Raw genomic sequence first — 17,219 nt, forward strand, 5'->3', positions numbered from 1 at the left:
GTTTTGGAATCCAAGGAACAGATGGTGGGCTCTATCCTAGTCACTGGAAACAAAGGAAACTTGGGCAAGTCATGAGCAACTCCAGTCTTTTGGGCAAGCGCCTTCTATCCATCTGGCAGGGATCTCCATGTCACCACCAAAGTTTTTGGCATTGGGTAAGTGGTACCCATGCACTAAGCTTCATTTACCAAATGCAACTTAATAAATACTTGCTGGGACTTTTTTTTTTTTTTTTTTTTTTTTTTGAGATTGAGTCTTGCTCTGTTGCACAGGCTGGAGTGCAGTGGCACCATCTCAGCTCACTGCAACCTCTGCCTCCCAGGTTCAAGCGATTCTTGTGTCTCAGTCTTCTAAGTAGCTGAGGTTACAAGTGCATGTCATGGATGCCAGGGCTAATTGTGTGTGTGTGTGTGTGTGTGTGTGTGTGTGTATTTTTAGTAGAGATGCGGTTTCATGATGTTGGCCAGGCTGACCTCAAGTGATCAGCCCCCCTCAGCCTCCCAAAATGCTGGGATCACAGGTGTGAGCCTCTGCACCCAGTCCCTTCCTGGGACTATTTAATAAATAGGACCTACAGTACTTGTGAGAGCCTAGGATAGAAAAGCATTTGCCCTAAGGTATTTGCCTATCACTTCATTCATTCTCCTTCAATCCATTTAAGTACCTCTCAAGTTCATGGCACTTTGCTAGATCTTTGCTTCCTTAGCTCGGCTTTTGAGGCCTTTTGGTAGGACTGTGAGTTCTGGAGTTAAAACGACTGGGTTTGACTTATAGCTTTGCCACTTCATAGCTGTGGGACTTTGGGTAACTTGACATTATTGAGCTTCACTTTCTTTATCTGTAGGATGGGGATAATTGCTTTACCCACTGCCTTGAGTCATAATAAGGAGTCAATGTGATTACGCATGCAAAGTGCTTGGCCTATAGTAAGTGCTGCATAAAAGCTAGGCTGCTATTATTTATTACTCAGTCTGGCCCCACCTTGCCATTCTAATGTCCCTCCTCAGAGCCTTTCAGAATTAGCTCCCCACTCTCCTCTGTGTTCACAACGCTCATTTTTGTGTTCCTGAGTAGCTTATGCAGTTCCACCTACTCTTTATCTCTTTCTTCATTTTAGTTACTCCTAAATTTCTTCAGGGGACAGCTCTGCCCCTCCCCTCCCCTCCCCTCCCCTCCCCCACAGGAAGCCCTCCTCTGTAAGTCTTCTCTCAGTGATCTTTTTTTGTCTGCGCTTTTAAGTATTTTAGAATTAGAACTCTACAGTGTAACTTGAAGTTCCTCACTTTCTATTCTGTGTGTGTGTCTGATCCCTCATCTGCTATTGATTGTAAGTTTCTTAAGGGAAGTGCTGTCTGTGTCTTCTGATTTGTCTCCCCTATAGGTGAGTACAGTCACAGGGAAGTACAGTGGAGTTTTAGAATCAGGGACATCTGAATTCCAATTCCACCTCCAAACCCTATGGCCTTAGGATAGATACCTAATCCCACTAAGACTTCTGTTTCCTCATCTGTAAAGTGGACACCTCCCCAACTCCAGAGATTTTCTGATGGTTAAATGAAACCACATAAGTAAAAGACTTAGTATTATGACTGGCACTTAAATGCACAATGCATGTTTACTAATGCTATTATTATTATTAAATTAGTTCTACAACATACTCCAAGCTAATAGATACTCGTCTAGCTGCAAGGTTATGACAAGAATGGCCCTGTCCTAGGCTGCCCATAGCCTCTGTAGCCAGTATTGCTTTGTGGTTAAGAGCACAGAGACTCCAGTGCCAGACTACCAGAGTTTGAACTCCTGCTCTGCCGCAAAGCAGTGGTATTATATACAACCTTGAGCAAATTACTCAACCTCTCTGCACATCAATTTCCACATCTAAAAACTAGGAAAACAAGAGGACCTACCTCATAGAGTTGTTATGAGAATTAAATTAAATTATCTTGTACATAGGAGTATGCTTCAGCGTATGTTTTAATCTTATTCTAGCCCAAGCACTGGGACCACAGGCTTGTAGTTTTCTGGAATGTATTCCTCTCTAGTAGTTCATTTAGAGATGTCCAAAGTGACCAAGACTAAGAAAGCCTCCTCCAGGTTCCAAGACCTGTTGTCATATTTCAGAACTCTTCAAAAGTCAGGAGATCACCATGATCCCAGTCTGAAGTATAATAGGTTTGCATCTGGGGAAAATTCCAAAACCCACTGGGAACTGGGGATCAGTGATATGAATAAGGCAACACAATTAGATGCCAAGAGGCTGCCAGTTATATTCCCACCATCTGCTCTCCCAAATAAAAGTCAATGCTGGGGACAAAGGATGGCTGGGGGCCATCTGGAAAATGATCCACTTGGAAAATCACCTTCCCATCCCAGTTCCCAGGCTCCAGGGATAGATGGAAGGATAAAAGTGGAGAGAGCCCTTTATTTCTTGGAACTTGTGCTCTACAACCTGAACCTCAATCCTGGGGAAGTATGGTAGATAGAGTTGTGGAGTCATCACAGATTCAGCCAGAGCTGAGTTGTTTTTTTTCTGGGACATTGCAAATTGGTGACATTCCTCACCTTTCTTCCTCAGAGACAAAAACTGTCATAGCCCACCCACAATCACTTGAGTTCACTTTCTATTGTTCTGTGCTCTGCCATTTCTGATCATCTTTCTCTTTTCCTGGTCAGACTTCTTTTGTTAGGTTTGTCCCCGTAGACGCCAGGCCCTGAGTAAGCTAGGAGTACCCCTGCTCAGGGAACATGGAATCCAAGGAAGCAGACATCTGCATCAATAAAACTTTAACACCACCGTGCTTCCAATTCTTCCCCTGACATTTTGCTTCAGATGGAAAATTGGAGGAAGGACTCTTGCAAATGGCCCTTTACCTTTCTACGGGTCATGTCCTGAAAGAAATATGGGCAGAAGAACAATTTACAATGAGTTCAGATGTCCACAAAGAGGTAAATTGAGCCTTTGAGGTTGCCATGACAACCCTATTTACTTATGAAATACAATAGGTAAGTGCAGGGAGGGCAAAGTGATTCCAAGAATTCCATTAGAAAACCAGACTAGTGGTACTTAGACAAAGAAAGGAAAGCTTTGGAACAACAACAACATCATCATCTCCACTTAACTATTTTGTACTTTTAAGACATAATTGACTATCCTTGCAAATAAATACCAAAGTTTGCCAGCCTATAATTTGTCCTTATTTTAGTCTCTTCTGTCTCCCAGAAAGTTGCACAAAGAACAAAAACCAATGGCACTGCCATTGGTTAGAAGAGCCCACTGGCAGAAACTCTGATGTGCCCTGGGTAGTGAATTACTTACAAGGCTGGCTTAATTCAGAGAGACAGCATGTACTGCAGAGTAGAAATTCAGACCGTCTTGACTTTAAGTGCTGGATCTACCATTTAGTCTGTAACCCCTGGGCAAATTAGTCCCTTCAACTAGTAAAAAAGGGATAATAATATCTGCCTTGTTGGGCTGTTCTTTTTTTTTTTTGAGACGGAGTTTCACTCTTTGTTGCCCAGGCTGGAGTGCAGTGGCGCGATCTCAGCTCACTGCAATCTCTGCCTCCCGGGTTCAAGCAATTCTCCTGTCTCAGCCTCCCGAGTAGCTGGGATTACAGGTGCCCGCCACCATGCCTGGCTAATTTTTGTATTTTTAGTAGAGATGGGGTTTCACCATGTTGGCCAGGCTGTTCTCAAACTCCTGACCTCAGGTGATCCACCCGCCTTGGCCTCCCAAAATTCTGGGATTACAGGCATGAGCCACCGCACCCAGCCCTTGTTGGGTTGTTCTAAGGATCACAGAGATAATAATGATGATTATGACTGTTATTATTATTATTGACTGGATCAAAAATAGACTGGAATTGGATCTGTGAGAAACCCAGAGAGGCTGTATGATTTCCATACTGAAAATATGGGAATGCAAGATGTTCTAGAGAGTGTAGAAGGCTGGTCATCCTCCAGACACATTCAAGCTAAATTCTGAAAATCTCTAGGGCACATCAAAACACTTTACCTTTTTTTGAGCCAGTTCATGGTCAACTTCCTCCTCTCCTAGGCCAATCTCTGCCATCTCAGGTTGGTCTTTCAGTTTGTTCAGCAGCTCTGCCTTGGCCACAGAAATATTGTAATAAGCCGAGTAAGAGGTAGGGATTGCTGGGGCCCCTGGAGGAGGCGAAAAGGGCTGAAACTCTTGTCTGTGGAAAGAAAGAATGACCATTTGAGCACCTCTGCTGAGAGATTGCTGACATTTCTGCTTTTTACTTACTCCATCTGAAAAATGGAACCCTGCTTCACCAAGGAGCTGAGAAAAATGGAGAAGGCACTGTTCAAACGTAAACAGGCCACATGAAGGCAAACTGGAGTTAAGGCAAGTTTTAAGAACTTAGAAGGCTATTTCCATGCTCCTGACTTCATCGGCTAGGGGGACTTCTTTCGAGATCATATGGTTTGGTCATTAACACTCAATTAAAATCCAGAAAAACTGGCAGGCCCTAAAAGTTCTGGACTTCTGATCACCATCCCTTTGGTGCATGGCCCCAGTATGTGGATCCCAAAGTAGGGGCTAGGTGGTAGAGAAGTATTTGAGACTTTAGCTATTGGTTCTCCAAGCCTGTTGGCCTCCCTCAGACCTACGCCTGGATCTCAACCCATCCTGGCTCTATCTAGTCGTCTTGCATACAAAGGCACCCTGTGGCTTTCCTGGACACTCGCATCATTTTCTCTTTTCCAATGCCACTCCTACTTGAAATGGACCCTCTGCTGCAGATCTCCCATAGCAAAGAGGTCACCCATGACCTCAACAGTGGCCACCATGTTGGAAGCTGTGGTTAGCACCCTGCCAGGGACTTGTCACCGCCCAGCACATATCTCATGAGCTCTTCTGACACTGCCTGCTGTAGGGAAGGCCTTCAGCCTGAAAAGGGATAGCATCTCTCCACTTCTGGCATATTCCCAATGGCTCCTGCCTCCTCCATGGTTGTAGAATGAAATGGGGAAAAAAATGGAACCAGTTGGCACCCAGGGGCTTGACAAGTGTAGCAGCAGACCCTGTTGTCTTGGGTTCACCAAAGCCTGTGGGGCTGAGGCATTGCTTCTCAGAGCCCCAGCTCATGAAATAGAACTTCTCCTCAGGAAAAAAAGTAGTTCTGGTTCCATACTGGCTTGGGTTTGGCCTCTTCTACCATCAAAGCTTCCGGTCTGGTATGAGGAAGGAAGTAGAGAGAAATGCTACAATGTCAGGTCTCAGCGACGGAGGGGCAAATCATTTCGCCCATGGTTTATGCTAGGGAGTGGTCCACCCTCACTATATTCTCACTGCCTGCTAGCCACTCCCATCCTCCACCTGTTTGTGTCACTACCCCTTCACTAACCTCTAGCTGTTTGAAAGGGAAAATAGGAGAAACTCATTAGTCATTTTTGCAGCTATTTGCAATTCTTAGATAAAGGTCAAAAATAATGGTTAAAAGGCTCCACAGCTATTTACTGATTCATGTTATGCTGTCTCCTAATTCATCACACAAAAGAAAGTTTGGCACACCAATATTCTTTATCCTAGGTAAATTCATTTATATGTAAGTTTCAAGCTTGTAACATTGATAAAAGAACAATACTAGTTAACATGCACACCATACTTACCATGCCCCAGAAACCATCCTAAGATAGATACACACACACACAGGTATATAAATATACAATTGAATGTTCATGAAAACCATTATACAGATAAGGAACATGAGGCAACAAGAGGTAAAGTGACTTCCCCAAGGTCACCAGACATTAAATGACAGACCTGCGATTTGCACCTGGACAACCCGACTCTAGAATCTGTGCTTCAAGCCACTATGCCATCCTGCCAAAGGGACAACTTGAGATCATATAAAAGCCTACATGTAAGGAATTTTCTGGCTGGAGTATATCTATGTTAGCAGATAACAGAGAATATTCTGGAGGGAATATGAAGGTCTGAACTTAGGGAATTCCTATCTACAAGAAAAATATCTAGGGTGCGTGTGAAAGTTCTGTGTCAGAAGGTGTTATAAAGGAAAAAAAAGGATGTGCTACTTGGAGACTCAGTTCCCCAGCATAAACATCCCTGCATCATATTATAATATATCATATTAGGCACTATGTTCTAGGGATCCTTTCCTTATCACTTCCATTAACAAGGAACGGATTATAGGTGATCTATGAGAACATAATTGGAATTTGATAGTAAACATCAAAGCAAAAATCGGATTCCTTTCACAGGGCACTGAGAGGAAATGCATAGAGTCCATAAAGCAAGCTATACCTATACCTGAATCAGAGTTATTAGACTTAAATAATACTTGATTATTCCACTAACTGGCTTCTGTGTGTACCCAGCATTTTTTAATAGAATAGTATATAGGTTATATAGGTACTAGAGTTTAACTTGGCTGAAATTAGGATGTCTTTGTTTGCATTTTAGATTCAAAATATTATGCATCTATATGTCCCTTACAAAATCTTAAAGCTGCTTCTTTCTGGCTAGGACACTGTCCTCTCCTAGGGTCTGGAACAGAATCTTCTTCAAGAGCCCAGAGATCCTGGGATGATACAGCAAGCATAGTGAGCTACCTGAGATCTTGTGATAAAGTTACTTTATCTCCCTAGGCCTCACCTTTCTCATCTAAGAAATGGAGAAGATGAATGGTAACTATTTCACAGGTTTACTTTGATGATTAAATCAATTAATACACAAAGTGCTTAGAACAATGCATGGCACATAGTAAGCAATCAAAAAAATATTAGCTATGTTGGGAATGATGCTGTTCCTTAAATTTCCGTCACTCAAAGGAGCATCTAATTGATTTTGTAGCTACAAGCAGAGCTGTGTGCAAACAAATGTTTTCCCTTACATCCCATAGTCATTTAAAATAAATCTCTGGAGCAAGTTACAAGATCTCTAGTAATAGTGATTTCTTTCTGTCTGACCAAGGTGCTAAGGCAAAGTGAGCTACATAAAGAAGGAAGAACCAGGGCCTGTAACTGCTGCCTCTGGCACACCTTGCCCTACAGTAGAGAAGAGGACCCTGTGACTCCTGGCCTATGGGAAGAACAAGATCTCTCTGGGAGAGGCTGCCTAGGAAGGCAAAGTAAGCATTGGCTTTGGAGTCAGACAGCCCTGGCTTTGAATCTTTGCTGTGTAACTTGGAATTAGTTTCCTCATCTGTCAAATGGGGATAATAATGGCTAATAGGGCTATTGGGAGGATTAAATGAAATAATGGACACATAACATCTAGCAGTATCTGGTATATAATAAATACTTAATAAATGTTCATCCATTCATTTATTTGGTCTGTCTTCTTAAATATTTGTTAAGTGCCTACTATTTGGAGGTCATTTTCCCTTTTCCCTGCTATGATAGATAACAATCACAGGTATTTTTCACAAAATGTTTTCTAATTACAATGAGAATGCTCCCCAGGTAGAAGAACAGCTTGAGAAGCAGCCACATGGGATCTAAGGACGGATTCTTACAGTGCCTGGGAGCCAGGCCCTGTAAATGCTGTGCTTATGGCATCTTGGGCTGGAAAACTGATCAACTAGCTCCAGATAGCCAATTCACAGATTTGTCTGTCAATAAAAGACATGATAACAAGGTACTTCTAACCACAACAAGTCTCAGGCAAATTCCTGCTATAAAGAGAGTTAAAGAAAGCACTCATAAGCCACCTGCCTCCCGAACCTCAGCCCTAGCAGAGAGTGGGCTGAGCTCTCCACAGGAGAGCAGGCGGAGCCGGTGACAGCCAGAGCGCTGAGCAATAATAGCAATGATGGTCCTGGAGCTTTTGCTTTGGAGCAAAATAAATTTAAAAAAAAACCAGTCATGCACTATAGGGCATGCAGATGACAACTGGCTCAGTGGAGTGAACAAACACTGGCAGTTCTGCTGCCAGAACACACTCTTGCTTTGGCCTCCCTGCCCAGGCAGCTCACCCTGTCAAATACCACCTATTACCCACCCACGTGAATGCAAAGAGGCAGGTAAACAAGGAGGGGGAGAAAGTGGAAGAGAAAAAGAACGTCCTTAACTATTGTAAGGAATTATCAAGGCATAAAGCACCCAGTCCCAGGAATACCTGTGATGCTGGCGGTTGTTGGGGGAAGAGTTTAGAAGCCCAGGCTACTTGTCCTAGAGCAGAGGCAGGTCAGGTTGCGAGCTGGCCTCTTATTCTGGAGGGCAGTCAGAAGAGAAGACAGAAAAAATGCCCAAGCCAGGTTTCTGGGAAAGACCTAGTACAGGAAACAAGTGTTCAATGCCTTTGGGATCAGGGGCCAGAAATTGATGGTGATGGATACCGTGAAGACACACTAAGGAAAAGTAGAGTATTTTAATAAAGATATTTAGGGATAAGAACATGATATTTACTGAGTATCTGCTATGTGCTAAGCATGGAGCTATATCCTTTATGTAGATTATCTTAATATTCACAACAATCATGTGATGCAAGTATCATTATACCCATTTTCCAGGTAAGAAAACTGAGGCTGGGAGCAGTTTAATTGGCCAGCCTGAGGTCATCCAGTTAGGAAATGGTGGAGGTGAAATTCAAACTTGTGTTGCCTGCCTCTTCAGGGGCCTCATATCTTTCATATGTACTTACTTGGCGGATTCAGCGGCTTCCTGTTCCGATGTCCTCCAAAGCCCACCAATGCCATAGTAGCAAGGGGGCTGAGCCTGCTCAGGTTGAGATCCCAAGTGACCCCTTATTGGAGGCAGGAAGTCACTGGAATGGAGTGCAAAGGATTCTTGCTCTGCTGGGACACTTTGTGAACCCTGTCCCGAGCCCTCCAGGTGGCCAAGGCTGAGGGGTTGTGGCTGCTCCAGGACCTCCTCGGGATTGAGAGCACAGGAACCAGAAGTTTCTGAACTGAAATACTGGGGTGGCAGCTCCTCTTCCTCCTCCTCTGCCTCCTCCTCCTCCTCTTCCTCTTCTTCTTCTTCTTCTTCCTCCTCCTCCTCCTCCTCCTCCTCTTCCTGTTGCTTCTGCTGCTGCTGTTGCTGCTGCTGTTGCTGCTTTTGCTGCTGGGCTGCACGAAAGAGCCTGTACTTCTCCCAGTTGGGAGGAGGAGGGCGAGGAGGAGGAAAGGCCTTCTTCCTGGCTCCGAGAAGATCTGACTGGGTCTCATCGCCTTTGCTAAAGAGCTCCCTCCTATGCTGCCCCCAGGCCCGGGTGCTTTGGGGATCCAAGCTGATGTGACTCTCTGAGAAGGCACGGCTGCGCAGTGGGTGGGGCATGGAGGCAAGGGAGCTCCCCTCCTCATAAACTGAAGTTTCCTCTGATTTTTTCAAAGCATGTTTGAAGTCTCCAAGGAGGTCAAGAGAAGAAATTGCTCGGTAGCTTGACAAGTCCAGTGCTGGGTTCTCAAGGCAAGGATGGAAAGGGGTTGCCCATGAAAAGCTATTCTTGGAATGAGCCATTTCCCTGCAAAACATCAGACGAGTACTGAGAAAAACAAGCAAGTTGCAGATAGGCCCATAGTTTGGATGACAACATTTATATAAAATTTAAAATGTCCACAAAACAATGTAGTATGTGTAGTAAATGTAATAATAATAGTAATAATAATGATAGCTAACACTTACTGAGCATATACTAAATACTAGGCACTGTTTAAGTGTTTTCCATGTCTTCACTTATCTAATCCTTACAATAACCCTAGGAGGTAGCTATTACTATTGCACTGATTTTACAGTTGGGGAAATTGAGGCATAGAGCATTTAAGTAACTTGCCTGGGGTCATAAAGCTAGTACATGGTAGAGCTTGGATTTGAACTTGAACAGTTTGCTCCAAAGTCTGGATATACACATACTACCCCAGTCTGTTTATAGGAGTCAGATTGCATATGCTGTTTTCTGGGGCGTACAAGTCTGGTTATCCTGCCTCATCTGTTGTTTTTGTTTGTTTTTCATTATAAAAATTTCGAATATTTGGCCGGGCGTGGTGGCTCACCACTGTAATTCCAGCACTTTGAGAGGCCGAGGTGGGCGAATCACTAGGTCAGGAGATCGAGACCATCATGTCTAACAAGGTGAAACCCCATCTCTACTAAAAATACAAAAAAAAAAAAAAAAAATTAGCCGGGCGTGGTGGCGGGCGCCTGTAGTCCCAGCTACTTGGGAAGCTGAGGCAGGAGAAAGGCGTGAACCCGGGAGGTGGAGCTTGCAGTGAGCTGAGATCGCACCACTGCACTCCAGCCTGGATGACAGAGCAAGACTCCGTCTCGGAAAAAAAAAAAAAAAATCGAATATTTAGAAATGTACAGAGATTGATTGCTATAATACCCATGTTCCTACCTATCACCCAGACTTAGTAAGTTTGAACACCTTGCCATTTATGTTTCATGAATTTTTCTTAAGAAAAAAGAAATAATACCTACCCTTCACATAACTCTCCACTTCCATTCCCCTACTGTCTCTCTAGATGCAACCTGTATTATGAATTAGATATATACACTTTCCATGTTTTTATACTTGTAACAAAAAACACCAAACAGGTCATTCATAGTTATCTGCTATTTTGGATTTAAAATATCTCTTTCTGGCCAGACACAGTGGCTTATGCCTATAATCCCAGCACTTTGAGAGGCTGAGGTGGGTGGATCACTTGTGTCTAGGCGTTCAAGACTACCCTGGGCAACATAGCAAGACCCTGTCTCTAATTTTTTTTTCTTCTTGTAATTAGCTGGGCATGATGGTGTGTGCCTCTAGTCCCAGCTACACGGGAGGCTGAGATGGGAAGACAGCTTGAGCCTGGGAGGTTGAGGCTACAGTGAGCCATCATTGCACCACTGTACTCCAGCTGGGGTGACAGAGTAAGATCTTGTCTCAAACAACAACAACAACAAAAAACTCCTTCTAATGTAATTCCAATCAGAATTCTCAATAGGAATTTTTAAACTACATTTGACTACAGAATTTTTAGAAAATTAACTTGTAATGAAAGCAGGATATAATATTAAAGAGTATTCTGCTTCAGAAGAAATGGGTGAGGAGGTAAGTAAGGGATAAAGTATATCATAAAATAATTGTAATTAAAACAGTGTGTTATTGATCAACAAAACAGAATAGAAAGTTCAGAAACAAAGCAGACTACCTATAAAAATGTCATATACATAATCTTCCCCCAAAAAGGAGATAAAGAAATATTACTTAATAAATCTTTTTGAGATAACTGCAAAGCAGTGCTTTTTTGAGCTACATCATATCTTATATACCAAAATAAATTCCAGATCAAGAGTCATGGATATGTGTGTGTGTGTGTATATATAATTTTAATATATTATATATGTTATATGTGTATATATTATGCACATACATAACATAAGAAAAACCTATCAGAAAATTAAAAAGACTATCATTTGAAGTGAAATAAGATTCTCATAAGCAATAGAAGAAAATCTCCAAATAAGTCCAGGTTTATTGGAATATACATAAAAATTCAAACTTCTGTATTATAAAGACTGACTAAAGTTAAAAGACATCTCTTTAGTCTCAGAGTATAAAGAGTTAAGCCCTCTAAGCCACAAGATCTGGTTTCCTGCTGTAGCCTGTGAGCAATCAGCATCATGCTAAGTCCTGCCCAGTGACAGGAAATTCCAGGGGTTCAATTAAATCATCATACAGAATATCCATTCAATAATCATGATGAAGATTGGAAATATTTCTTTAAAAAATAAGAATACACATAATGATAGCCAAACTCACACAGAATGGAAGGCAAAATGTCCTTGATTCTCCTCTTATCCCGCCCCCATTCTGGTCAGCTCACCACTCATGTGGATCAGAAATTCATATCCAGACATACCCACTATTTTCTTATTTGGGCCTTTGCAAACCTATAGATCATTAAGATTGTAACAATCCCTTTTGTGCAAACTGTTCCACCTGGCATATTCTCTCTCTCTCTCTCTGACACACACACACACACACACACACACACACACAAAGGTGATGGACAAATGGAAAGTAAAAAAATGACAAACGTGTACCGGGCAGAGAAGCCTTTCCTGACTAGTTTATCAAAAATACAGGCAACTTATATTTAATTATCCTTATTCTACTTCATTTTTTGAGTATTCATCTTCATCCCCACCTAATATCATATCACATACCTATTTTTACTTGATTATTTTCTGTTCCAATCTCTAACTAAAATGTAAGCTCCATGAGGGCAGGATCTTGTCTGTCTCATTCATAGGTTTCTAGTGCCTGGCTCACAGTAGGTGTTCAATAAATATGTTTAACAAAGGAATTATGGTCAAAATTAAAGAAAAAATAAATTATGATACCCATTTAATACATAAGTTGAATTAAAGGCAAAATACAACAAATAAGACAAAGAAGGGCACTATAATGTTAACAACTAGAACACATGATGAAGATCTACCTCCTCTGATCTTTTATGCACCAAAAAACATAGCATAAAAATTCTGAAAGCAAAATCTACAGGAAATGCAAAGGTAGAAAACAAGTAGAAACAAAATATGAGACTGTTTCAGCTGATGACAGATCATGACAGTCAAAAACTAAGATAATGAGAAAGTCTAAATTTCTTCATATACTGAAACAGACTATATTTTTTTAATCAAGGGTCCATTGAGTATATTTTTAATTGGCTATATACTGAGCCAGAAAATGGAAGTAGTACAGACCATATTTTCTAATGACAATATGGTAACACTAGAAATTAATAACAAAATGAAAATTAAAATCTTTAGCATGTAGAGAATAAAGAGGGAAAAAATTCTTCCACTTTAGTCAAAGAGAAAATCTAATTTGAAATTGTTGAATACCTAGAAAATGACAACAATGGAAATATCAGAAGCTAGAGGATATGGTTGACTAAAGCAGTAGTTAAAGAAAAGCTTGTAGACCGGGTGTGGCAGCTCACTCCTGTAATCCCAGCACTTTGGGAGGCTGAGGTGGGTGGATCACTTGAGGCCAGGAGTTCCAGACCAGGCTGTCCAACATGATAAAACCCTGTCTCCACTAAGAATAGAAAAATTAGCCAGATGTAGTGGCATGCGCTTGTAATCCCAGCTACTCGGGAGGCTGAGGCAGGGGAATTGCTTGAACCTGGGAGGCGGAGGCTGCAGTGAACTGAGATCGTGCCAATGTACTCCAGTGCTCTAGCCGGGTTGACAGAGTGAGACTCTGTCTCAAAAAAAAAAAAAAAAAGAAAAGAGAAACTTGTAGCCTTAAATACTTATATTAGTATGTAAGAACGAATTAAAATAAATGAATTAAGCATTTAACAAAAGAAGAAAAGAATCATAAAAATAAACCTAAAACAAAGCAGAAAGATAATAAAACTAATTGCAGAAATTAATATACTAGAAAACAAATGATAGAATAATTAAAGCCAAAACCATTTCCTGAAAAGAAAATAGAAAACAATGAAACAGGTTAACCACTTGCTAATCTAATTTAAAAAACACCCAATTGCACAAAATTAGAAATTGAGAAATAACCACAGTTACAGAGTAAATGAAAAGGGTAAGAAAATACTTTGTTGTATCCCATAAAACAAATTTGAAAACTTAAGGTATTTCTCTACAAAACAAATATTACCAAAACTGATTGCAGAAAAATGAGAATATATAAACCCACCAGTTACCATAGGGAAAAAAAGTATAAATTTGACCAAAAAATAGCTCAATCACACAGTCTTGTGTTAATTCTACCAACCTTCAAGGAAAAAAATCAAACCAATGTTATTTACACTTTCTAGAATCTGGAAATCTAGAGAATAGAGAGAGAAGAAAAGATTCTTGCATTACATTAATACTAAAACCCAGCAAACAGAACAGAAAAGCAAACTAGAGACCAATCTCATCTGAGAATACAGATGCAAAAATCTTAAATAAAACATTAGCAAACAGAATCTAAGAGGATGTTAAGAAATACAATACACCATGATCAAGTGGGGTTCATCCTAGAAATGTAAGACTGGTTCAGTAATAAAAAATCTACTGATATAATTGACAACATTAATAAATCAAAGGATAAAAGGTACATAACAATTTCCCTAATGCTAAAATGTATTTGATAGCAATTCAACATCATTTCCAGATTAAAAAAAAACCTAACAGAAAAAGATGTCTATTTCCATAATACCATCATTATCATCAGACTTTTTTTTTTTAAGTCAAAAGTCAATATTGTGCTTAATGGCAAAACACTAGAGGTATACCCATTAAAAACAAGAACAAGGCAAAGGTGCCCACTTTCCCCACTAATATTTAATACTCTTCTGAAAGCAATAGTGCAATTTGACAAAATAAAGATGTACGCATTGGAAGAAGGGTATATCTTCTCATTATGTATAGATGACACAATTATTTATCTGGAAAATTCATCAGAAACTTTTTTTTTGAGACAGAGTCCAGCTCTGTCACCTAGGCTGGAGTGCAGTGGCATGATCTCCGCTCACTGCAACCTCTGCCTCCCAGGTTCAAGCGATACTCGTGCCTCAGCCTCCCAAGTAGCTAGGACTATAGGCATGCACCACCATACCCAGCTAATTTTTGTGTTTTTAGTAGAGACAGGTTTTGTCATGTTGCCCAGGCTGGTCTCAAACTCCTGGCCTTAAGCAATCCACCCACTTCAGCCTCGCAAAGTGCTAGGATTACGGGCATGCACCCCTGAGCGCAGCCTCATCATAAACGATTTAAAAACGAATACCAACAACAGGAAAATTCAGTAAGGTGTCAGGGTACAAAATTCATATATAGAAATCATCTTTTCTATATAGATGCAACAATTAGTTAGAATATATAATGGAGGGGAAAATCACATTTACTGCAGCAATTATAAAGATAAGATGCGTAGAAATAAACCTAACAAGATATATGCAGGATCTATATGCAAAAACTTTAAAACTTATTGAGAAACATAAAACTAGATGCACATAAATGAAAGGACTCACAATTTCCTAGTGATGATGACTCAACATTGTTAAGATGCCAACTCTAAGTGAATCTATAAAATTAATAGAAACTCAATAAAATTGTCAACAGATTGCATTTTGGAACATTATTGTAAATTTCATATGGGAAAAATAAAATCGTAACTATTATTATGAACAGTATGGAAAAAGTAGAGTAATGAAAGAGGGAAGACCAGCCCTAACAATTATTGAAATAATTTCTAAAGTCAGCAGTAAATAAGGCAGTCTCACAAATAGAAAGGGAGATCCATGGCACAAAACAGAGAACACTAGAACACTGAAGTCAACTCAAATGCATAAGGGAAGTTAGCTTGTGATGAAGCATTTCAAATAGTGGGGGAAGGATGAATTATTCAATACATAGTTTTAGAACAACTGGATAGCCATTGAGACAAAAATAAAGCTGAATCATCATATCACTTTTTACACTGAAATAAAGTTTAGATGTATCAAGACTCAACCGTCAAAAAAATACCATAAAGGTACTAGAAGAAAACATTTTAAAAACTATAAAATAATCTTGGCAGAACAAGTTCTTTCTAAGTAAGACACAAAACATAAAAGTAATAAGGGAAAGTTGATAAATTTGACTTCCTAAAACTTAAAAAATTATGTCCAGAAAAAACATCATAAAGTCTAAAAGTGAAGATATACTGGGAAAAATATTTGTAACATATACAACTAAGACTAAATATCCTTAATATGTGAAGTATGCTTACCAATCAATAAAAGGGACCAATAACTCCATAGGGAAAAAAACGTATAGTTCACAGAAAAATACAAATGACTTATCAATTTACCAAAAGGTGTTTGATCTCACTTAAAATTTTAAAAATGCAAATCCAAACAATAATGAAACTTTTTTAAATAAAAAAAGTTAAATAATTAATGAGGATATAAGGAAACAGGTGATCTTATATGCTGTTGGTGGGAGTTGAAATTAGCATAACTCCTAGGGAGGGCAATTTGGAAGGCAAAGAAGGTAAAATGTGCATTTCCTTTGACCCAGTAGTTCTACTTCTAGGGATTTATCCTACAGACACATTCCAACAAGAACACAAAGAGACATCCATAAGGATATTCACTGTAGATTTGTATGTAATCACAAAAGACTGGAAACCATCTAAATGCCCTTCAATGGGACTAGTTAAATAAAATAGGGAATATCTATATATGGAACACTATGTAGCTGTTAAAGGTGATGCAATAGATCTATGTGTAACATAGAATAATCACTAGAATAAAAAAGCAGGATGTAGAATAGAAAAGATGTGCAATATGTTCCCATTTTTGTAAAAAAGAATGTATATACATACACACACGTTACTTTTCTGGAAGGATACACAACAAACTGCCAGTAATGTCTCTTGTGAAGAAGAGTTGTACTGATGGTTTGGGGTGAGATTCTCTTATTGTGTGTGTGTATGTGTGTGTACACTAAATGCATTTATTACTTTTTTCAATTAGTAAACAGAAAAAGCATAAATCTGATTTTGTCATACATTTTTCTGCTTGAAGCCTACATTATTCATAAAATACAGACCCCTTACTAGGATTTGTAAGGTTCCTTAAAATTCTGCCTTTCCTACACCGCCCACACTTCTTTTTGCCTTTACATGCTCTGTTTCCTCTTTATCCTCTCTTTCCCCGTCTTTATCTGACTTACTTTCAGATTTCCACTGAGATATCATTTCCTTCAGGAAGCCTTCCCTGATTCCCCCAAAGGATGGGATAGGTGCCCAGACTCTCCTTTAACGGCACCCATTAATTTTCCTAGCACACTACTCCTTACTTGTCTGCCCCTTCCACATAACCATATTGAGGGTGAAGGCCATGTAAAGTTCACCACTATGTCACCAGTATCCAGCACAGTGCCTGGCACACAGTGGGTGCTCAGTACGTATTTCTTCAGTGTGAAATAAATGCAGGTTTGTGTGACTATGGAAAAGAAGAAAAGTTAGATCTCTTTTACTGTAATCTCGCAGCCCAGGTTGCTAGGCAATGGGAACAATGAGTAGCAGAGCAGGTAAAGCAGTCGGCAGCTGTCCAATTGCTCCAGAATCTGATTGGGGTTTTTGTGTGGTGGAGGGAGGGGGAGCGGGCTGGGATTTATCTCGAGGCTGTGTTTGCATAGCAAGTCTGTTGTTTTTACCTAAATTGCATATTTCTTTGGGGGTAGCGCAAGCTAATGGAAATTATTTGTTTTGCTCAACCTTATCAAGCTTCCTAATTCTATTA

General features: G+C 40.2%; 1 protein-coding gene across 5 annotated transcripts in view; it reads right to left on the minus strand.

The window, feature by feature from the left end:
• SHROOM4 (shroom family member 4) overlaps positions 1-17,219 on the minus strand; it is a 247,744-nt gene that overhangs the window by 21,823 nt on the left and 208,702 nt on the right. For all 5 annotated transcript variants that reach the window (XR_006695454.3, XR_006695453.3, XR_012429841.1 and 2 more), the window contains 2 exons: positions 8,633-9,454; positions 4,016-4,196 (listed from right to left, as the gene is read on the minus strand). Coding sequence is in view for 2 of the 5 variants with exons in the window: in XM_045384065.2 (XP_045240000.2) it covers positions 4,016-4,196; positions 8,633-9,454 (1,003 nt within the window). In the remaining 3 variants the exon portion in view is untranslated. The remainder of the gene's footprint in view (positions 1-4,015; positions 4,197-8,632; positions 9,455-17,219) is intronic.

The sequence above is a fragment of the Macaca fascicularis genome, chromosome X (assembly GCF_037993035.2).
Source record: "Macaca fascicularis isolate 582-1 chromosome X, T2T-MFA8v1.1".
NCBI classification, from domain to species: Eukaryota; Metazoa; Chordata; class Mammalia; order Primates; family Cercopithecidae; genus Macaca; species Macaca fascicularis.